Below are 20,361 nucleotides of genomic sequence, written 5' to 3' on the forward strand. Positions count from 1 at the left end.
CCCTCTAGAAAGTACAGTTGTGTAAAATCTTACCACAATGGTAGATGTCCTTCTCTTCACTGTTGCAGTACTCATAACATTAAAGATCCCCTGCAAAGGGCAGCCTAACATACGGCCAAGTATACCAAAGTCTTTAGGTTGCTTTAAGGTACGCTGTACATCACACACATGCTCCTTGTGTAGCATAGGGCATAAAGGTGATGTCCAGATGTTCCACCTCAGAACTGGGAGCCCCAGTAGGAACATCAGTTCAAGGAAAAGAAAAGGTGATCAGTACATCTGGAAGAGAAATGGACCAGGGGGTTGAAGGGAGGGAGTGAATACTACATCACTGAAGAGAAGGACATCTATCATTATGGTAAGATTTTGCACAACTGTACTATGGCCTTTCATGTCACTGTTGCAGTATTCATAACATTACAGAGAGTGCCAAAGCTCAGGAAGAAACTTGGGAAGAAGAAGGGACCAGCAAAGCCCTCTAGAAGCCATGAAGGATGGCCCTAGCAAAACCAGCTCTAGCTCTGGAGATTCCATCCAACCTGTAGTGGTTAGTAAATGTATGCAGAGAAGTCCAGATAGCTTCCTCAAGAATATCCAAACCCTTGAAAAAAGCACCAGAAGACACAGCCCTAGTAGAATGAGCCTTAACAGAATAAGGAAGGCTCTTACCATGAAAGGAATAACTAGCTTTTAAGATCCAAGAAGAAATAGTTTGCCTGGATACAGCTAATCCTAAGAAACTAGGATGAAAGGAAACAAAGAGCCGATCAGATTTACAAAAAAGTCTTAGTCTTATAAAATAAAATCTGAGCTGTGTACTCACATCCACCATGTGCAGCACCTTCTCATTGGCAGACTGGGGAGAAGGGAAACAAGGGGGCAAACGAATAGACTGATTTAGGGACAACTCATTCAACACCTTGAGCATAAAAGGATTAGTATGCAAAGACACCCTGTCCTTATGAACCACCAAAAAAGGACAGGTCCTAAAGGCTTGAAGCTCGGACACCCGTCTGGCAGAAGTAAGGGCTAACAAAATTAGTCATCCAAGAGCAATGTTGCAAGGAAGCTGAAGATGCGGGTCAAAAGGAGCCAGAGTCAAGTTTTCCAAAACAAAATTAAGATACCAGGGAGGAGGAACAGAATTCCTGGGAGGCTTAATATGAATGATGCCCTTCGGGACTTGTTTAGCCTAAAATCTAGAAGCTAAATGAGGACAGAAAGGCAGACAAGCAGAGCTAGCTGATAAGTGGGCCTTAACAGAAGAATAAGCCAACCCACCATTGAGCAATTCACACAGATGAGAGAGAACCAAAGGAATATCCATGAAAGTGGATCTAGGTTATGAGAGACACCAAACAGAAAACCTCTTCCATTTGGATAAATATGGTTTTCTAGTATTGGGTTTCCTGACCTCCTGCAGTACCCTAAGCATGTCCTCAAGGAAAAAAAGGTGTCTGTGAAATCAACTGACACTGTGGGTAATGGGATTTTGAAGAGTGGACAGGTGGAGATGGATAAATTCTTTGTCTTGTGTGAGTAGGTCCACCCTATGAGGTAGCCTGGGATGATTGCCCTTGGCTAAATGCAGAAGAGGGAACTAATGCTGTCTTGGCCAAAAGAGAGTCTCCAACAAGATTTTGGGAACATCCTGTTGAATTCTGAACAGGACTTTTGGAATGAGGGGAATTAAAGCGTAAAGAAGCATTATCTTCCAAGAAAAAGATAGGGCCCGTCCACCTTCCAAACCAGACAACTTGGGACTCTGGCATAAAATAGAGGAAGGTGTCTGCTCAAAGGAGAGGCAAAATGATCTATGTGAGGAGTACCCAACCGATGGAAAATGTCCAGAAACACATTGTTGTGAAGCATCCATTCGTGAGAAGTATCCATTCATGAGATTGAGTTAAGGACCTGCTCAGAGTGTCTGCCAAAATGTTTTGACCTGTGGGAATGTAAACTGCCTGAAGAGTCGCTTGATACTGGACAGCAAGATCACACACCAGGGGTGCAAACAGACAAAGACAAGATTTTGCTCTCCCGTTTGTTTACATGCCACTTCATTGTGATATTGTCTGTGAATACCTTAAGAGGTCCTGGGGAGGAAAGAGGAACGAAAAGAAAGAAGCTACAGCAAAACAGCTCTCATCTCTGACACTGATGTGCTCTTTCTGTTGAAGAGGCAACCACACCCCCGCACCTTTAAGGAGCCAAAAGCTTCTTCCCATCCCATGTCTGAAGCATTTTAACAGTTCCAGAGAGGGAAGAAAGGGATGAAAAGGAAACCCTGGATTAAGAGACAGCTGCTAGATCCACCAGTGAAGTTCTTTCTTGAGACAAGGTAGAAAAGGAAAAAACAAACTTTCTCATGCAGAGTTTGGCCAGTTGGAGCATAGCGATGGTGAATGCCATGAATCCCAGTGCTCTCAGAAACTCCCTGGCTGTAACAGGCCAGAGGAAGAGTTTGAAAGAAGGAATGAGTGTCAAGGCCTTGGAAGGAGGCAGGGATGCCAGCATAGGTACCATATGGACCCTGCAACCCAGAAAAGCATGGTCTTGAGAAAGGAGTCAGAAAAAGACTTTTTGAAGTTTGAGAGCCCCAGGCTTTGCAGCAGTGAAATGGCATACCAAAATGAAGATTTTGCAACAGTATCTCTGGAGAGTATGCCTGAAACAAGTTGTCCAAGTAAGGAAATACATGGATCCCTTGAATCCTGCAAGGAGCATGGCATTTTGTGAATACCCCTGGGGTAGTAGAATGGATAAAGGGCAAAGTAGAGAACTGAAAATGTCAGAAGCAGCAGAGAAACATAAAAACTTCCTGAAAAGGGGATGGATCAGGATATGGAGATAAGCATCCTTGAGATTCAGAGACACCATGTAAGCCTAAGGAAGCAAAAGAGGGAACAATGTCTGAAGGGCAACATTCGAAAAGAGGGCACCTTCAGAAAAGTGTTTAGATGAGAGAGGCTGCCTAGAATTGGTCTCCAAGTACCCTCTTTTCTGAGTACAAGAAACATCCTGGGAGTAAAACCCCTACCCACTTTGGGACACTGGCACCTCCTGAATAGTAACCTCAGTCAAAAGGTCCCGAAGACCGCTTGAAAGGAGGAGAGTTGTTCCTGAGGTGGGTTGAAGAATACCCATAAAAGGGGGAAGGGATTTCAAAACCATGAATTACCTCTGGAGAATAACTGGCAGGACCCAGGAATCCTGAGTAATCTGAAGCCAAATAGGAAGAGAGAGAAGCAAAGAGAGAGAAAAGAGGCTGGAAGAATAGGACAGTCAGACAGCACCTGGCTTATCTGGAAAAGGAGACTTCTGAGGCACAGAAGTCTGATTAACCTTAGCAGTCTGCCAGCCTTTTTAGCCTTAGGAGGAGGGGTGAGACTAGCTGCAAACAAAAGGCTGGCTTATTGGGGTAGGTTCTCTGAAATTTCAACACAGGAGAAAAACTTCCATAAAGCCTTGCCCTTATCCTAATGGGACAAACATAGCAGCAGCAACTTCAAACAAGTGTCAACATAGCCTTAATATCATCAGGCAAATGTTGAAGCCGAAGCCAAGAATACCTCCTCGTGACGGACCAAAAATCAGCAGCCCTAGAAGAAGCATCTGCTGCATTATAACTATACTTGATGGAATGATAAGCCAACTGGGAGGAAGTCCCCAACAGAGAAAAGGCAGAAGTTTTACCCTCAGTCTGGAAGATCAGAAGTAACCTGACAAGCCTGGGATAGGAGAGCCAACAAATACCTGGGCATATGGGTCTGATAATTAACACCTCTAAAAACCAAGGTAGCAGAGGTATAAACCTTCTTGCCTAGCCTTTCCATGGTCCTGCTATCTTTATCAGAGAGCACTAACTTGGAAGAAGGAAGCAATTGAGAGGGCTTGTCAGAAGCTAGACACCACAGAGGGGTCAGCAGGAGGACACACAAAAAATTAGTCTGCAGGCACCATATAGAATCTATCAAGGCTTCTTGGGAGCAGGGGGGCTGAGAGTCTGGAGCCTTAGCACTGGAAAATGCATCCAAGGCAGCCAAAACAGGAGGTACAGCAGAAGGTTTAGGAGAAACTATCTGCAGCAACTCATAGCATCTTTATGTACCTCAGAAACCTGAGCACAATCCCATTTAAAGAACTCATCATCCTGGAGATTGTCCCCCCAAAAGAAATCTCTCTTCAAAGGGAGTATCAGGACTGGTAGATTCCTCTTCCTTTGATCCATACTCCAAATGAGGGAGAATCTGAAAAAAGTAAGGGATTCCTCATCCAAATGCAGCTGCTCCCCAGAGGAATCCTGTTCTCTGGGTCTTTTTAGGGGGGGTAGAGGACCAAGCGAGGGGCTGGAACAGAAACTACCAGAGGAGGATTCAATGCCATCAAAGCACTAAACAAGCCCTGAGTGAATGCCTGCCATTCACTCTGTGGATCCTTAGGAGCAGGAGTAATAAGTTTAGTCTTTTGTTTGCCTTATAAAATGTGGAAGGCTCTGACCCAGGACTGGTTTCAATAATGGTAGTAGGGACATCTTCTCTGACTAAGATTTCAGGAACATCCTTATGCCACTTGTATTCCCCATGTGCATCCAAAATGGACATCTGCAAAACCCTCCTTCGACATGTAAAGTCAGATCCCTGCTGGCCTCCAACCCGGTGGCAGCACAGCAATTCAACGATAAGGCCAGGTGTACCTCTGGGCATTCACCTGACTTGGGAGAGACATCCAGCGGATGCTGAAAAGCAGACGATTCCGGCCTATGCTACTTGGCCTTCTACACTGACTGCTGTCCCTCAGAGTGGGAAGTTCCCGCCATCATGTTTTTCAAAAGAAGCTTAAAACGCTGGTTTTCATGAGAGTGTGTCAAAGAAAAAAGTCTACTAAGAATTGTGTTAGGTACAAAGACCTGACAAATGGAACTGGATGCATGTGCGAGGCACAAAGGCACAACAGACGCTGTTCATGGCAATCTTTATGGGGAATCAGTCTCCCACACTGGCATTTACCCTTCTTGGATGACATGAAATCCCACAAGCAACAATAAAAAAAGATAAAAGTAAAAAAAGAACCCCAACAGGGCACTTATCCGCAAACAATGGCTTAGTAAACCAGCAATGGAACAGGAGTTCAAACAGACAAAGTGATGGCGTTCGGACTGACAGCAAATAAAATTCTGGGGCGGGTACATCTGTACATTACCTTTATGCCCTATGCTGCGCAGGGAGCATGTGTGTGACGTACTGCATACCTTAAAGCAACCTAAAGGCTTTGGTATACTGGCAGGGGTTCCCTAATGTTATGAATACTGCAACAGTGAAATGGAAAGACATCAAATGCATACCACAAGACATGCTTCCTGTCAGTAACTCAACACAACAGTTATACACTCTACATCTTAATTACAAAATGTTTAGCATGAGGTAACATGCTTTGCTACACTGATTGCTTATGTCATCCTCTGCTTTATATGAAGCATATTAAGAGCCGCTTCTATTAAAATACTTAAACTTGTCAGTCCTTAGAATCGTAACTCTTGGAAAAAAAATGTCTTTATAGCGGTCTGGCTTCTTCAATGGTATACCATATCCAGAATACAAAGTATACCATATTCAGAATACATAACAGTACTACTCACACGACACTTGTTCTTTTTGGGATACTTCTTGCTGGATTACAAGCTTTACTTGGAAAAGCAACCAGATACGTTTCTCTAGGCAAACCTTATCACAGTTTCCACTTTACTCTAAAAGGACTAATTTATATGACTGGCTGCTTTTCCTTGGATTTAGCTGTGCTTGTCTATACGCAGATGTCAAACAAGCCTGCCACATAACTCTCACATTCATCTAAAAGCAGGACCTTGGTTTGACTACATTACGATCTACTTCAGCTTCACGCTATGGACTTGACCAAGACTTCTGTACTATTATTTTGGTTCGAAATCCGTAAATAAATTAGTTTTCTGTTGTTTCTAATCACAGTAATCATTTCAATTGTTGCCAATTTATTCATATAAATTACTTTGTGCCAGTTTTCATTTGACAGCAATGTAGCTAAAGAAAGTGATTTGCTTTTTAACCTTCTGCACTTTAACAGTCAAAATGAGGCCAGATTACATCCCTGCAATGCATTATTCTTGTGGAACGATAATCCTTGCAGCTTTTCCTACTGCAATTGCTCAAGATACTTCTCACTTTGCATATTTCTCTTCACTTGCCCACTAATCTAGGACAGTTTGTCTGAATATCCACTTGTGCACAAATTTTCTGAATTCTCGACATTTGCTCTACAGATCAGCATCATATATGCAAACATATGCTATCCTGGCTCAAGAATGTAGGCTTTAATGCAATATTACTTGCGGTCGTTGCATGTGACAATTTGATTTCGGGGAACTTGGCGCAACTCTTCAATCCTTGTCCTGACTTAACATTCACAGCCAGTTCATTTCGTACTCCACCTTCAAGTCGCTACTACCACACATAATGTATCTTCTCAAACACAAAACCATTTTACCTCACAAGGAACTATTATTCTGGCAGATTTTAACATTTATTTATTTTACATTTGCTGACCGGGCTAGTCTAACTGGATACATGTCCATTTTCAGTAGAGGCCTGAGGAGAAAAGCTCCCAGAAAAAATATTATACACAGTCTCCAAAAAAAAGAAGAATACAATTACATAAGTATGTAACAGATTAACATATGTTGTAGCAGCAGTTTGAAAGTTACACATAAGAGACCTTTTTTATTAGACATTTGGAGCACAAAAAACATTTTATGTCCATGAATTTACATAGTACAGTAAGGGGGATAAACCAAACAAAAAAAAAAAATTTTTTTCTTTTTTTTTTTTTTTTTTTTGCTTCCAACAAAGCTAGTAGAAGAGAGAAAAGTATCAGATAATAAATGTTTTAGTTGAGAAAGTGTTAACGCAAGGGGAGATAGTATCAGTCAGGATTGGTGCACGGGCATAGCGATTGGGATTTTATGAAGATTCTTAATTGGTTCTTGAAAAAATGGGTGGATGCAAGGGATGTTTGTTCGCTTGGAAGTTTGTTCCAAGTATTACCAACAGAGTTGGAAAACAGGCAGTCCCCGGATTTGTTGTTGGATTTTATGGTGGCAACTTTTAACTTCTTAGCGGATCGCAGGGTAGGAAGATTTTTATAAGTATTGAAGAGGTTAGAGTATGGGAGCATTTGTGGGATGATGCAAGATCTTGTGGATAAAAGTGAGTTGCTGGAAAAGTAGCTGGCTTTGTACTTCCAGCCATCCTAGAATTTTAAGATTTTGGCAATGGTGGGTTCGAAATGGGGCACCAGTGGCAAATCTGGCTATGTTGTTATAAGAGGTTGCCAATTTATTTAGATTGCTTTTGGATAGGTTAGTATAGATGGGGGAGGTGTAGAGAAGGGTGGAAATTAGGTGAGTTTGGGCAACAGTAATCTTGGCTGAGGCTGTGAGAAAAGGCTCGAGTCTATAAAGGAACCCATGTTTTCTATTAACTGATTTAATAGTTAAATTAATGTGTGTGTCAAAGTTAAGATTATTATCTACTGTTACACACAGGAGTTTGGTGGTAGTGTCGGGAGCAATTTCTGTACCACTATTTGATGCAACTATAAAACGGATAGGAGGGGACTTCTTTGTGGGAGTAAACAATAATAATTTAGTTTTTTTTTTTGGGTTCAGGAGGAGACATCGTTGATGGAACCAATTTTTCACTAAGGTAAAGACTTTTTGTGTACTGGGCTGAAGTTCCGCCGGAGAGGATGCGGCACAGATCAGTGACGAATCGTCGGCATATTGTATGCAGGTAGTTTGGGGAAGGGAGGTTTTCAGACCATTAATAACAATGAAAAGGAGTGGTCCCAGAATAGATACTTGTGGGACCCCAAGGGTGATCGGGAGCGGAGAGGATAAGTTACTGTCCCAGAGGACTGCTTGTGTTCTATTTTCAAGGTAGGATTGGAACCATTTTACTGCTTGAGAATCAACTGAAAGTGATTTATGTATATCTGACAATAATTGGTGGTTAACCATATCAAAGGCTTTTGAGAGGTCTATAAAGAGAGCTGAAGTAGGCACGTTACTATTTTGATTTTTATTAATGCAGTCAGTAAAAGATAGAAGTGCAGTTGTAGAACGGCCTGAAGTCATGTTGGCAGTCCACTAATAGGTTATTTTGGAGGAGATAATGCAGTAGTTTACAGTGAAAACATCTTTCCATAATTTTTGCTAAGGGAGAGAGAAAAGAAGGGCTATGGGGTGGAAGTTTGAGAGTTCATTTGAGTTGCCTCCCTTATGCAAAGGGATAATTAGTGAGACTTTCCAGCGAGATGGGATGTAAGATTCATTAATGGTTCTGTTTATTAAGATGCAAATAGGGTAGGGCAAGTACTCCAGCTGCAAGTTGCAGGTATTCAGCTGGGAGGAGGTCAGCCTACATGGTTTAAGTTTAAGAAGTAGGGTGTGTATGAGAGATGTAGGAACGGTCTGGAGATGAAATGTCTAGGGCAAATTGGTTAGTGAGGGTGACTCTGTGGTGGTAACAGGTGGTAAGGTATTTGCTAAGGACTGAACAGTTTGAGAAAAAAATTATTAAAAGTGTCAGCAATTTGGGTGGGAGAATTTTGAGTTAAGTTAGAAGGGGTAGGTGTTTTGAGTGTTCTGGATGGAGCCGTTTGTTGATTCCTGACCAGAATTTTTGTGGGTTTCGCTGTTGGATTTTGAGGTAGTAGTTTTTTTATCAAGGAATATAGATCTTTTTGTGGTATTACGAAGCTGTCTAAAGTTTAGATCAATTGGGTTTTTAGTTTTCCTCCACTTGGACCAGATTTTATTTCTCCGTCGAAATTATGCCTTGTGTCATTAGACAGCCAGGGAGCTGGTTTGTTTTTAGTTATAATAGTGCGAGGGGGAGCATGGTGATAGGATTTGCAAAAATTTATTGTTAAAGAATGAGACTGCTTTGTCAAGACGTAGGTATTTCAGGGGTGACCAATTGCAAGCTTTGAGCTCTGCTTGGAAGTTTACTGGGTTGAGATTTTTCTTGTTCCGGGTAGTTCTAAATGTTATTTGATTGGGAATGGAGGTCTTTTGCCTAGTCATGAAGGTAAAAGAATGGTCACTAATTTCATCGGGAAGTATACCTGTTTTATAAGCGAGTGGGTTACTGTTAACTAGTATCCAGTCAAAGGTGGTTTGTTTCTTGCTAGGTTTGTGGGTTCTGGTAGGGAAGGTAATGGTTTGATAGAAGCCAAAAAGGTTTATATGAATAGTTGGTTTGGCAAAGGTACAGCCATTCCAGTCAATATTAAAATCACCAAGGAGTATGGTTTCTTGTGGGAGGGACATGGAGAGCCAGCTAAGGGTATTTTCAAGAGTATTAATATTACCTGGGGGGATACAAGAGCAAATGATGTATATGGATTTATTAGTATTAATTTGGAGTTTAGAGGTTAAAATATCGGCATTATTAGGCGATGGTGAATGAATATTTATTGAGGTGGCCTTCAATTCAGATTTAAACAGTATTACCATCCTTTTTATGTAGACAGTCAAGTCTCAGGATGTTATATCCTGGTGGGACTACATCATTGTCTTTAGTTATGGGTTTGAGACAAGTTTCAGTTAAGCACAAGATGTCAAAAGAATAAGTGTCTAATAGGGCGTGAAGTTGGGTCATTTTATTATTTAAACTACGTATACTGAGGCGGCCTATAAGAAGAAAGCTTGGGGGTTTTGTGGAGGTATGAGGAGTGGTAGTATTGGCTGATGTAGAATCAGGGGTGGTAATGCTGGGACCTGGGTTTGGATGGATGTCACAATGTCAAAGTAGACATTGAGGATTATATGCAAGTTTGAAGAGTTTACAAAAAATAGGGTATCCTTTTCTCAATTGGAGATATTCAACATTAAAGCCTAGATAAAAAAAATATTTCTGCCTTGAAAAGTACAAGACTGAATTTTTTTCCTTTGTTTACCTTACATTCTAACATCTTTCTGTACATGCATTTGTAAGCCAGCATCAGTCCATCTCCCAAGTTTTACTTTACTGTTTGTCACAGGCAAGTGTAAAAGTGTCAAAGGATCTCTTCTACACATCTTCAAATACCTATTACAAAATGTTCCTTTCCTAGTTAGTACTGCATTCTCCATTCATACATACTTGAGCAGGCTAAGCAACATTCTCTGGCAATCTTAGAGGTGCCATGTACAAAAACTGGTCTTTCCTGAATCAGTGATCAACAATTTTAAATACAAAATTACCATTTTATTACATTGCTGAATTTTCCTTTTTTGTGTTTTACTGTATTTTTTTTTGTTTTTAATTATTTAACTGTAAAAAAAAAATCATATGCTTTGTAAATGTTTGTAGTTCTGTTCCCATCTAAACTTCTTGACCATAAGCATATTCAGGAATTTCTCACCTCCGTGCACTTCTAACAGTTCCTTTTGTATCCAAGCGCACTGCTTTTGTGTATTCAAAGATGATCTTGAAATATCAGATCGGCAACTGTTCTATTTGATTGCAGAATCACAGCTCCTACACACCACTGGGACTGACATTTACTTGCAAAACAGCTGGCTTATCATCATAACCTTTAATGCTAGTACATCCGTATCTCGCCTCTCAGTAAGACATTGTCCCGTTTGATTCTCAGCTAGAGCATCTTCTGTGTGGAGACGTGCGTGAATGGGCGTACCTTAGTTGAAGGCTGTGCGTCAGGGCAGGCAACTCGGCACGTAAAATTCTACTGCTAATCATTAGCGGACTGGAGTTCCACTGTGGCGACCCCTAACCGGGAAAAGCCAAAAGACACAACATCCGTATCTAGTTTCTTAAACATTCTAAGATTCTCTCTGTTAAAAGCCCCATTTCCAAGTTACACCTTGTTCCAACAAGCTTTCCTAAAGGCACAGTTAACTTAATATACAAATGTTGTATACTGCACAATTCCCAAAAGAAATTCAACTCTCCAATGTCAGTATGTTGTATGGCTTTGTCTTCTTCACAACTGCTAACTTATTTTGCTGCAGGCTTCAGTCCCTCTGATGTAAAAATATGATCAATGTACTGTAGACATGCCCCTAAATCAGAGCACATGTGAAATCATTTAAAATTAGGCTTAGTCTATTCAGTAGCTTATCAGTGTCTTGTGATGCGTTCTAGTATCTGATGTTTATAAAACTGTGTTTTAATGTGGCATCTCCAAAATTTTCAATTGCTCATCCAACAGATCTGTGGAACTGTTTAATATAATACATAACTGAACACTCTATTGTGCAAATAAAATAATTTGAAGTTCCAAGTAAACTGCACTCTCCTAAAGGTGTATTAAATGTACACAATTTGAAGTATGCAGCATTACTTGCCAAAAATCCTGGAATGCATGTAGCATTGATAAGAACACAGCATCTGGCATTCTTGTGACCAATGCCTCAGTTCCAAGGAATGGATAAACCTTTTTAATATCTCAATTTAGAACTTGCAGGTCAAGAGAAATGTGAATAGTCGTGTTCTGCAACAGTGACCACAGCACTGACCTATTCGGTGGGCTATAACAGCTTCGTTAATGATACTCAAGCTTTCTATATATCAATTCCTGTTTTATATTACTTCTGAGGGCTAATGGTAGCTTCCTAAGAGCCTGTGTTACTGGCACAGCATTGTGACTTCTGATGAGATATCCTCTTTGCAAACATTCTTAAGACTACTAACAAAACACACACAGAATTCCAAGACTCAGTACGTCATAAATACATTCACATAACATTTAACACCCTGCACCTGTGCCAAGTTTCAGTTCAACACATTTCCCCTTAATTCTCAGGCACTTCTTTTCAACAATTTGACTTTCATTCTTGTCTCAATGCTTATCAGGCATTTACAGATTTCACTGCATCAACTATTTTAACAGCACTCAGAGATGACTGTTGGTGGTGCAACTAAGTTTTAAAATTTGTTAAATCATTCTTGTTACTTTTACAAATGTTCCAAAATGACTTTTCCTAGCATAGAAAAGTAGGTCAATAGGTCTCATCATACCTACCTGCTCCTAGTACATGGGTTTATTTTTAATGCTACAGTATTTTCTTTCATCTCCATTACTGAGACTGTACAAGACCTCGTAGCTGTTTATCTCATTTCCAGCTCTGCTGCAATACATTCTCATTCTACTCATTCTAACCTTGGCCGACTCACATCAATTAATTGCATACTACTACCACTTGCTCTGCATACATCACCAGACTCCGACAAATTTATACCCGTTTCTCTAACAGAATGTCTTTGGTCTCATTGCTTTTAATCTTCTTTCGGCTTTTCCCGGTCAGGGGTCGCCACAGTGGATCACTTGTCCGCTCATGACTGGCAGTGGAGTTTTTACAGTGTCGAGTTGCCAGCCCGGTGCCCAACCTTCTACGGAAGGCACACACACACACACTAATGCCTAGGGCCAATTTAGAGTATCCAATCCACCTACAGCATGTCTTTGGGATGTGGGAGGAAACTGGAGCACCCGGAAGAAACCCACGCGACCACAGGGAGGACATGCAGACTCTGCACAGAACGCACTCCAGCCGAGGATTGAAATGGAGAACCTCTTGCTGTGAGGCGGCAATGCTAACCGCTGCACCATCGTGTATGTAAATGGGAAAAAAAATGTTAATATGGTTAGTTTTCTTTTCTGTTAATATATGTTTGCCTATGTCTTGAGTGATAATTTAATAAAAGTGATTAAAAATGTAATAAAATTACTACATGCAATACTACTAAAAATATATGTGTTCTGTAGTTTTGTAGATTACTTTGGATTGGATCTCTCCATAATTTCCAGGCTATGTCCTGATACAGTATTCATTGTTTTGTGTCGAGTGTTGATCGTGTATTTGTTCTACATTTTACTCTGTTTTTTCTTCAGAGGGAAGCAAAACAAATCAGAACATCACATGAAAGTTGTACTAAAGTAGGCATTGCTTTTAATATGACTAATTATTCTACTGTTCTATTCTTCAGCTTGGTAACAACCATCTATAGTGCAAACAGGACCATGCATCTTTGCAAAGGAAAAATGGCAAAAATGCAAAGTTCTTTCTGGCCTCGTATCTTTATCCTTTTCTTGAAAGGAACAGCACACTACCTTTTCAAGTTTCTCAACTCATCTACTTGTAGCAAAGAATAAAAATCTCTGGATCCAAAGCTTTCAACTTCCTGCTAAAGTTCCAAAAAGCAAAAGAACTGGTGGCTGCATTTGGAAAAAAAATACACAAAGTTACATTTATTATTCAACACAAATTGACAGCAAATATAATTCCCTCACTACGTCAGATGCACTTATTTATTCAATTCTACACATATGGTTTTCACTGCTGATGCCACACAGGTGTCTGGAAGGCAAGGAGGCAAGGCATACAATAAGCATGTTCATCCTCTGAGGTTTATATTCATCAGGAATTGAATTATAGAGAAAAAGGTACCATGCAATATGCAGCTTATTATAAACATCTTATTAGCACTTAAATATATGTAACCCATTTGACCCTACAGCCAATCATGGTAATGAAGAAAGAACTCGATGTATAACCAACGCATTTTCTTTAAATGACAGTGTAAAAACAACACAAATGAAACTGAGAAAGAAGAAATATGCATCTGTAACCACAAAATTTTACAAATTAGGAATCAAACTCACTACAGAAAGTATATTTCAGTAAGTTTAAGTTAAGTAATCTACTAACATTAAACAAGTAATCACTGAAAAAGTAGCATGCATTGTTATGTAGACCAAATAGGTTTGGACCTGAATGGGAAAAAAGCAGTGAAAGCAGTTAGAGCTAAAGAAATGCCCTGGCAGTGGAACTTGCTTATGGGAGTTTCATGAACCAATAAAAGATGTGGGACATTGCAGGTGAGACAAGTACCAGTTTTCACTAGATTGAGGATGGAGGGGACGGGACTGATTATCAAACTAAGTAGATGAAAAGTAACCCAATGTTACACATTATCATTACAGTACATTCTCTGAAGATCTTAAATTAATTTTGCTCCACAGACATGGCTGCATAGCTAGGTATTTATACGATCACTGCTATGCCTTAATAATGTTACAAACCACACAAATACTAGTTTTCCAAAGAAAAAGTTTTACATTGGAGTGTCTTGATGCTCTGCACACTACATCAAAAGTGAAAAACTAGACAGCCACATAAGCTGCTACAACAGGCAAACAATGGCCTCATTACGTTAATTCACACAAATACTATTGTCTAAATAGGGAAAAATGCTCTCTGCAGTCCGAGTCACAAAGGAAAATCACTTTTAAGACTGTTTTTTTCCCTTAGATTTCAGTGTGCCACAACCTTATCCTCTGACATGTCAACTGGTTATCCTTAACATTTTCTAAGACTAGACAGTTGTCATCGGTTGCTGTTTGATAAGACCGAATACCTGGCACAAGCAAGTTATTTGACATACAAGTACCTTTTATCAGCAAGATCCGTCTTATTTCCCACAAGCATAATGATAACATCACTTCCCCTTTCCGTTCTGACGTCATCAATCCATTTTGTTGTTTGCTGGAATGAATTTACATCTAATGCAAAACAAAGAAAACATCCATCAGTTACGTGTGCAAACATTTATGTGCAACATAAAAACAAAGGTGCTGCATCTATGTGAAGTAAACAGGGTAGTGCTGGGAAAAACAAGAGATTCTTACTACTAGATAATAACAGGTCTCCACAAGAACATGAAACAAATAGCAAGATTCTCAAACTAGAAGATAAGACACCTCCATGGTGACATGGTTTTATATGCTCTATTCTGAACATGCTATACATTAGTACCTTGATGACTGTTTTACCTCTATTCCATAGGCAACCGGTGTTGTACCTTTCTGTGATGACCCAAGAGCAGCAAATTAAGTGACTTTCAATGCTGTAGGTAACTTCCCATAATGGTAAATGTTTTAACAGAAGACTGTTGCAAAAATTGCAACTTTACTGCTAGGTATCCCATACATCTATCCAGTGTGCAAAAGCAGAGGTTTCTTCTCCAGCTTGTGACATCTGCCCACACCTAAGTACACCACAGTGATTCTGGATTAAGATGACCATACACTTGCATTATTTTAAAGCTTTCTTGCCCCTAAGCAGAATCAATCCATAAGATGCAGGAAGACGCCTGGGGCTGACCGCATAACATTCCTTTGAAGGGGGGTGGATGGAGTGGGATCAATTCCTCACATTCCCTACCCTTAAGCTGTTAACTTTAGGCATAAAAAAATGGAAGGGGTGGTGGAGAAAAGAAATATAGGAATCTGAAAGAGGATCCCACCTAACCCAGTCAAAGCAGAATGAAAGGTAGGAGGGGAGGCACTATGGCAACAGTAACCTGTTTGAACATCTAATATTATGGCAAGTTACCTACAAAACTGTTACAAGCGAGAATCTATTTCAGGGTGACCAGTTGAGCAGAATCCCTTTGAAGGACTTTCACTGCAAGTAGGCTAGCTAGAGGTGGATCCATAAGACCACCATCAGGGATGGCTGAAAGATGAACCTTGTAGTGTATACTACTCCTTCCTTTAGTAGAGCACTGAGGTTCTGATAAATTGAGGCATCTTTGCTGTGGATGGGTCCTGGCATCTTCCCCATCACCAAACTGAAAACATTTTTCACCCAGACACACAGGATCTTCTACTGGGTGATTATCTTGTTTCTCTAGTGCTGTTAAGCACATCTTTAAAGAAACGGTGCCTGAAGGTTATCAGAATTTGATCATCCATGCTATTAACTGCAGTGCTGTAGGCTGGTGTACGATGGCCCCCTTGTTCCAAATGAGAAGGTTCACTATGCAGGTTAACAATTGGTGACATCCCCTCTACCATCTACATGACCCAGAAGAACCAGTGTTCTCTGGGCCAAAAAGATGTTATTAAGAGCATTTTGGGCTGATCCTTCCTCACTTTTTGATTACACTGGGAAACCATAGAAGATGAAATGCACAGATTCATTTTCCATAAGCCGGACAGTTCTGTACATCTGTTGCCCAAGCTTCCCTGAAAGCAAAATTGGGCCAGTGATTTGTTCTCTAGCAATAATGAGGTCTACCTGAGGAATGGCAATACTTGAAAAATCTCTCACTGTAGCATTCACTTGTGACTGCCCGCCTTTGTCTTGCTCAGTTTTCTGTTATAGTGGTCAGCAATGAGGTGCTGCAGGACTGCCTTGAGGGACATTTTGCATCATAAGGCTAATTCTCAGGCGATTCACTGCAAGTCTGCTGATCTAATGTACATAATCATAACAGTATTGCCTGTTCCTTCCATCCACAGCTGGAGGCCCCTAAGCTTTGCATGAAGACTAATTTCTTGATGTTAATATGCTGTTTCTTCTGCTGCGGGCTCACTGATGAAATGTCGGCTATTGAAATGAGCAGTGCTGACAAGCCGAAAACAAAACATCCTGGGGAAAAGCAAACAAACATCTCTCTTCTACTCCTACTCTAAACCTGAGCAGACAAGTGCTCTGGATTGTGCAGAACACTCCACATTTCAGATGGATTGAGCCCACTGTTCCACAACGAACAGCTGTAGCTGAGCCTTGCAAGTTTTAATTGGCTCTTGCACCTCAATTACAGCCAATCAGCATCGCATTACAAGCCAATCAGACAAAGGAAGCCAATAAGGAGGCACAGAATGCAGCCAATCATATGCTGCCAGACCGCTCAACTGCCCAGATTTTTGCAGAATGTCCAGATTTTTGGCTCATATTTTGCTCCATTCTTCACGAAAATGGTAAATTTTCTGGGAAATCACAGAAGACTGAAGTCACTAAATAATGGCAAACATGAGTTTCAGGCTTCATTTCCTCCACAAAATGCATGTTATTGCAAAACCTGTTATGCTAGCAAATTTCTAAGTTTATAAGAGCAATATTTAAAATCTGTCCCTATTTTTGGGCCTTTGCCCACCCCTTAATTTTTGGTGCTGTCCAGATTTCTGGTGTTAAGAGGTTGACAGGTATGCATGCTGCTAGTAGTTTTCATGTCACTGCAATACCTTCCAAAATAATATTGCAGGGCACGGCAATATTATTCCATTCAGAGTTATTTTTCAAAAAGGTTTTCATCTATGTAGTATCCTGAGCGTATGAGGACTTGCTTGAAGGTTCGCTCAGATTGTGGATAAGAGGGATATGAGACTGGATGAGGAGGTACTAACTACACAGGAGTCACTTCTGGCACTGCAGTGCATGCACTATACTGGTTTTGCTTGTATTGGAAAGATCGTGGTGGTGCTATTACTGGTCTGCTGTTGCTGCCTGGAAGTGATACCCTTGCCTTGAATTATTTTTTTGTTTATTTGTTCCTGAGTGCATCTGGTAGATTACTGGACTTTTGGAGCTGCAGCTCCTTTGTTCCCATACTCAGCAGAGATTAAATGATTGCATGTGTAGAGTGTAGGAGTGATTAAACACACCAACAGGAGCGCGGCTCTAGATTTTTGCAGAAAGTCCAGATTTTTGCCTCATTTTCTGGCAGTTTTTCAAAATGGTGTTTCTCTGGCAAATCACAGAGGATTCCAGTCACTAAGAAGTGACATGCATTTGAGTTACAATCTTCATAGCATTCAGAAAACACAAATCCTATTATTGAAGCAACCATCTAAAGTTTATAAGAGCAATATTTAAAATCTACTTGTGAACCTTTGCACCCAGTCATAAATTTTAAGCTCTGTCCACATTGCTTGCTCCAAGTTCCACCACTGATACTGAACTGCAGTATGGGGGTATGCACCATGGTTCCATTTTTAAACACATTTATTCAAGTCTCACACTTTAAGCAATGATACAAATATAACGCAAGTCCAACTTACTCGATTCTGTTTAAGCTGTGCAATTAAGAGGTTTTTTTTTCCCCCTCTTCTCTCTAATTGACCCAGTTCATTTTCTGTTTTATTCACCTAGCTTTGCTTATTTTGTTTATGTACTTACCAGCACTTGATTTTTCACTTCAGTGTCAACTCTGTACTTTTTAATCTTTCCTAAAACTGGTGAGTTTTGGAGAAAAGATGGTAAATTACACTTAAGAATTAGAATTGCAAACTTGTTACTTCAAAACAATGTGTATTCATTCATGTAATTGTAACTATATTTTAACTGCCCCTGATTAATTCTGGACTTGTTCCTGAATCTGCTCCGATTTGTTCTTGATTGGATGAGTCAACAGAATTAGATGGCATATGTCGTGGACGGGTTGGAAAAGCTGAATTTTCTTTTTTTAATAGTTGCACTTTGAATACAGTTATGTATCCATTATCTACAGAGTATATTGTATTTATCAATGGTTTCTGCCAATTTTATTTAAATTATGGACATCTGATTACTGAGGTAGTCTTGATTGTGAATTGTCTGTTGAAGTAAATGTTACTGGCTGTGTTTAACCGAGTAAGATACTATCAGCAACCCCATTCTTCACAGATATGCTTAGCGTGTAGCAAATGTAGGTAGATTTTTATATTCCACTAACTTTTAAAGGGAATTACAATGCAGTTCATAATTGCACTGCAGTCTCAGTTTTGGTCAAGTACAGTGGTTCGTACTTAATTTTGTGCATGAATTATGTTTTTTTCAAGAAGGCAAAATGAGAGTAGTTTCATGCACTATTGTAAAGAGACTGCAGATTGAAGCAAACCTGTTCTTGTAAATTTTCAAATAATTTACACCACTGTCACAACTGTACAGTATTTCTGGCAGAAAGCCCACTTCAGCTTTCAGCCAGGCCCCTTGGAAGTGGTGCGTTTTCGAATGCTGCAAAAATAGGGTGGTTCCACACTGTCACACACTGCTAGTGTTCCACACTGGCCTTTTATGAGGTTGAGACTGATGATCTAAACTGTTTGAACTCCCTGTATTCCTGAACTTGCGTAATTATACATACACACACACGTGCATGTGTGTATATCTACACATCTATATATATCTATATACCTACATACATATAGCTACACACACACACACACACACACATATGGGTCACACTCACTCGACCGACACTCACTCGACCGACACTCACTCGACCGACACTCACTCGACCGACACTCACTCGACCGACACTCACTCGACCGACACTCACTCGACCGACACTCACTCGACCGACACTCACTCGACCGACACTCACTCGACCGACAACTAGTACTTGCAGTGCATAGTAAGGCAAACAGGGATATGTCCTCTTCCTCAGTGTAATGCGACCCTGAAGTTAGTATATATAGTTAGAGGGGTGTGGGGGCACATCCCCACACTGGAGGGTATGGTGGGCGAAGCCCCCTACCTAGTTTAGTTTTAAAGAACAATACAACACAAAAATTTAAGAATTTAAACCAAACTAGGTGGGGTGCCCCCAGTGTGTACACACACACACACACACATATATATATATATATATATATATATATATATATATATATAAAAAAATACCTTTTTCAAAGACCCTTGTCCCAGAAAAGACGCATAAACCGGTATATGTTTTAGCGCTTTCGTCCGTTTATTAATCCTGGACTTCTTCAGAAACAAAAAGTTATATGCTGACTTAAGCTAGGAAACAGTTTCTTATATAGAGAGAAATACATGATGTAAAAAGATAAGGTTTCAAGTTTCAGGTGTGAAAGCTTAGTCAGGTTTCAGGTGTGAAAACTTAGTGTTAAACATCATTTGAAATAACAAAACAAGGCTTCAATGAAGCCATCGCAAAGCACATTTAATATTCATAGAGTCATTTAAGCCTGGTGCCATTTCAGCATTGAGTAAAAGCTGCCACATTAGTTCTCTGAATTCTAACAAATTGTTAAAGTCTCCCACAAATTGATCAACCTGTCCTAAAATAAAGAATAAAAAATGTTTAAAGTTCTGGCAGGTTGAACTGTGTCTGCCGATTGCATTGGCTGTGTCCTTATTTCTTATTGCTGCAAGATGTTCCTTAATTCTGTCAGAAAGCTTGTTTCCAAGAGGGTCCCAATTAACCGCAACACACAGCCCCTTCTGTAACATCCCTGGGACTTCCTTTTCATTTGGCGCATGGAAAGCGCGTCTTAGGAAGTACAGATCAATCGAGGCATTATGAACAAGTGCTTCCACATTATTTCGTTCCCCAACGAACATCTTCTCAAAATTGATCAGCCAGAATGAAGCAGGTAATGTCCTTGGCGCTTATCAGCCCTGTACAAACTCTGACTGCCGTTTCGCAAGCTATATGCTTGAATGTACCTAATGCAAACTAGCAAGCGAGAGTGTGATTTCTTCAGAACACAGACTGACTGGCGATATTCTGATACTGCATAATCTTTAAC

The 20,361-nt window shown here is 40.3% G+C and overlaps 1 protein-coding gene across 1 annotated transcript in view; it reads right to left on the reverse strand.

The window, feature by feature from the left end:
* RAB6A (RAB6A, member RAS oncogene family) overlaps positions 1–20,361 on the reverse strand; it is a gene marked incomplete in the record, with an annotated part of 497,596 nt that overhangs the window by 348,369 nt on the left and 128,866 nt on the right. The window contains 1 exon segment of the mRNA XM_044072212.1: positions 14,493–14,604. Within this exon segment, the coding sequence (XP_043928147.1) occupies positions 14,493–14,604 (112 nt within the window).

Source organism: Protopterus annectens, chromosome 5.part0, assembly GCF_019279795.1.
Source record: "Protopterus annectens isolate FY-2018-M chromosome 5.part0, PAN1.0, whole genome shotgun sequence".
In the NCBI taxonomy this organism is placed as follows: domain Eukaryota; kingdom Metazoa; phylum Chordata; order Ceratodontiformes; family Protopteridae; genus Protopterus; species Protopterus annectens.